General features: G+C 42.6%; 1 protein-coding gene across 1 annotated transcript; it reads right to left on the reverse strand.

The window, feature by feature from the left end:
• Positions 1-1,323: 1,323 nt before the first annotated feature.
• Positions 1,324-2,159, reverse strand: LOC125111283 (polycomb group RING finger protein 1-like). Its single transcript, XM_047753192.1, is given in 2 exon segments — positions 1,324-2,060; positions 2,063-2,159. Coding segments are annotated over 2 exon segments (741 nt in total). The 5' UTR covers positions 2,157-2,159; the 3' UTR covers positions 1,324-1,413.
• Positions 2,160-3,895: the final 1,736 nt, after the last annotated feature.

A 3,895-nucleotide genomic window follows, 5' to 3' on the forward strand; every position in this document is an offset into this window, starting at 1 on the left:
ATCTTATATAGAGGAGGTATCACTTACTTTATTTATTTGTTTGTTTTTAGATTTTTAGGGCCTCACCTGCAGCATATGGAGGTTCCCAGGCTACGGGTCTAATTAGAGCTACAGCTGCTGGCTCTACGCCAGCCACAGCAACGTGGGATCCCAGCCATATCTGCAACCTACACCACAGCTCATGGCAACGCAGGATCTTTAACCCATTGAGCAGGGCCAGGGATCAAATCCGCAACCTCATGGTTCCTAGTTGGATTCGTTGCCGCTGCACCACGATGGGAACTCCAGGTGTCACTTATTAAAAAAAAAAAAAAATTATTGGAGTATAGTTGACTTACAATATTAACATTAGTTTCAGGTTTATAGCAAGGTGAATCAGTTATACATATACATATATCCATTCCTTTTCAGATTCTCTTTCCCACATAGGTTATTATAGAGTACTGAGTAGATTTCCCTGTGCTATACAGTAGGTCCTTGTTACTTATCCATTTTATATAAAGTAGTGCGTGTGTGTTAATCCCAACCTCCTCATTTAATTCTCTCCCCAACGTTTCCCCTCTGGAAACCCTAAATTTGGTGTTGAAATCTTTGAGTCTATTTCTTTTTTTTTGTCTTTTGTCTTTTTTGTTGTTGTTGTTGTTGCTATTTCTTGGGCCGCTCCCGCGGCATATGGAGGTTCCCAGGGAGGGGTTGAATCGGAGCTGTAGCCACCGGCCTATGCCAGAGCCACAGCAACGCGGGATCCGAGCCGCGTCTGCAACCTACACCACAGCTCACGGCAACGCCGGATCGTTAACCCGCTGAGCAAGGACAGGGACCCAACCCCCAACCTCATGGTTCCTAGTCGGATTCGTTAACCACTGCGCCACGACTGGAACTCCTGAGTCTATTTCTGATGCAAAGCTTTGTGAATAAGATCTTTTGTATCATTTTTAGTAGATTCCACGTATTAGTGACCTCATATTATATTTGTCTTTCTCTGCCTGACTTACTTCACTTAGTATGATAATTTCTAGGCCCATCCATGTTGCTGTAAATGGGATTATTTCATTCCTTTTTATTCTATTTTATATATATATAATATATGTGTGTGTGTGTGTGTGTATATAAATAGCGTATCTTCTTTATCTCTTCCTCTGTTGATGAACATTTAGGTTGCTTCCATGTCTTGGCTATTGTAAATAGGGCTGCAATGAACATTGGGGGGCATGTATCTTTTTGAATTATGTTTTTCTCCAGGCATATGCCCAGGAATGGAACTGCTGGATCATAGGGTAGTTCTCTTCATTGTTTGTTTGTTTGTTTGTTTTTGCTTTTTACAAGTTTTTATTGCAAAAAATAAAGCCGAGGTTAATTTCACATAAATATCTGGGGAGGGAAGGGGAGAGGGATGGGGTAGGGGCTTGGCCCCTACCTCCTCCTCTCTTTCACACTGTATTGTAAAAGCAAAGGGGATGGCTTGCCGAACCAGCGGGAGAGCCATATCTGCTTCATGGTCATGTGATCGGGGAGAACTTCATTGTCAAAAAGGAGCTTCACATGCTGGGGACTTAGCATCAAGCGGTGACAGATGACCTTCTGGAGATGGCGAACCTCAGCTCTAACAGAACATTGGACATATTTGTTCTGCAGGACGCTTTTATTCTTGTCTTTGCTAGAACTCAGCCTCTCCAGGCATAGGCTTAGCTGCTCATCATAGTGATAGTAGCGGGCTTTTGAGTGGTCGAAACTGCTGAAGGGGAGGCCGAGGTTGCTCAGGGCTGGCTCTTCCCCCCTGGGCTGAGTGATCCTGTCCAAGCCTCGGGACTGGTAGAATTCTTGGATCTGTTTCTCTTCACTGTCTTGCAAGCCTGGCACTAGCTTGTACATGATGTCCTGCGTGGCCCGGTCCAGTTTGAGGTTAAGCAGTGGCTGTGTCTCATGGATCTTGATGTTGCACATGGGGCAGTACTTGCTGGTTTGGAGGTACATCACAATACAACTCTTGCAGAACATATGAAGACACTCAGTGATGGTAGTGGCATCCACGAAGTAGCCTGCGCACAGGCAGCAGACCTGTGCTCATTCAAGTCTTTGATCTTTACTCGAACCTCCTCCTCGTTCCGTAGCAGGTCCGTCTTGTGCACTGACTGGAGCTGGTTCCAAAGCCTCATCGTGATCGCTCTCTTCATAGTTTTTAAAGGAAACTCCATACTGTCGTCCACAGTGGTTGCACCAACTTACATTTTCTCCCACAGTGTAGGACGGTTCTTTTTTCTTCACACCCTCTCCAGCATTTATTGTTTGTAGACTTTTTTTTATGATGGCCATTCTGACTGGTGTGAGGTGATACCTCACTGTAGTTTTGATTTGCATTTATCTAATAATTAGTGATGTTGAGCATCTTTTCATGTGCTTTTTGGCCATCTGTCATCTTTGGGAAAATGTTGTCCCTTATTTTTTAAGGCAGGTTAATTGGAATGTAGTTTACACACAATACGTTTTTAGTGTACATTCTTTTGAGTTTTGACAAACACATAAATTGGGTAGCTACTACCACAGTCAAGATTAAGAATGGTTTCATTATCCAGAAGAATTCCCTTTGTAGTTAGTCCCTCCTCCCCCAGCCCTCTGGCTCCTGACAACCCCTGGTCTGTTTTCTGTCCCTATAGTTTTTACCTAAATGAAATTTTACATCATATAATGGCTCTTTAGTCTGATTTCTTCACTTACTGTAATACATTTGGGATTTCTCCCTGTGTTGTGTGTATCAATCGATTGCTCCTTTTTATTGCTGAGTAATATTCCTTAGTATCAGTGTACCACACTTTGTACTCATTCCCAGTAGAAGGAACAAAAATGCTTAAAGGAAATTATTACTCAAAATGGAGTCAGGAAGCCCTGAAGGGGGTGCTCTAACTCATGTTCCATGATGGCAGCTTACTTTACATTATTCCAGTAGGAAGAAGGAAGATTTTCTCCTGGTGCAGCAACAGCCCAGCCACTGAAAAGCCACCATAACTGTAAACTCTTGCTCTCCTCCAATGACTTTTTGTTCAAACAACTCAAGTCCCTCCTTTCATCTATGAAAGACATCCTCCTCTCATTTGTTCTCTGGACTAGCCTATATTTAACCATCTTTTGCATTTTCTGAAATGCAATTCCTCTGCTATTCCCAAATAAACTTGATTTTGCTTTTTGTTTTAAAGGTCAACAAAGGCCATTGGAGGGAGTTCCTGTATTGGCTCAGTGGTTAACGAATCCGACTAGGAACCATGAGGTTGCGGGTTCGATCCCTGGCCTTGCTCAGTGGGTTAAGGATCTGGTGTTGCCGTGAGCTGTGGTGTAGGTTGCAGATGCAGCTCGGATCCCATGTTGCTGTGGCTCTGGCGTAGGCTGGTGGCTACAGCTCCGATTCGAGCCCTAGCCTGGGAACCTCCATATGTCGAGGGTGCAGCCCTAGAAAAGACAACAAACAAACAAAACCAAAAAAAAAAAAAAAGCCATTGGATTGTTTTTGGTTTTTGGCAATAACGAATAACTCCACTGTTGATGTTTCCATTCAGTTTATTTTTTGTATGTGAATGTATTTTTTATTTCTTTAGGCTGTTTAGAAGTGGGATTGCTGGGTCTTATGTAGTATGTGTTTAACTTAATAAGAAAGTGCCAAACTGTTTTCCAAACAGTGGTTGTATCATTTTTGCATTCCCATCTTGAATGTATGAAAGTTCCAGTCAGCACTGGAACAAATCGAGTGAGCACACGTCTTTTTGTTTTGTTTTAAAGGTAGTTAATATCCCCTTTCTTTTCTCTCTCTCATAAAATTTGCAGCATTTCCTTCTAGATGGGATTCTGTGGTGTTTGGATATGGGTAGAGAATGTTGGATGTTTTGTGAATCACAAAGTAAGAGTA

Source organism: Phacochoerus africanus, chromosome 11 (assembly GCF_016906955.1).
Source record: "Phacochoerus africanus isolate WHEZ1 chromosome 11, ROS_Pafr_v1, whole genome shotgun sequence".
NCBI lineage: Eukaryota > Metazoa > Chordata > Mammalia > Artiodactyla > Suidae > Phacochoerus > Phacochoerus africanus.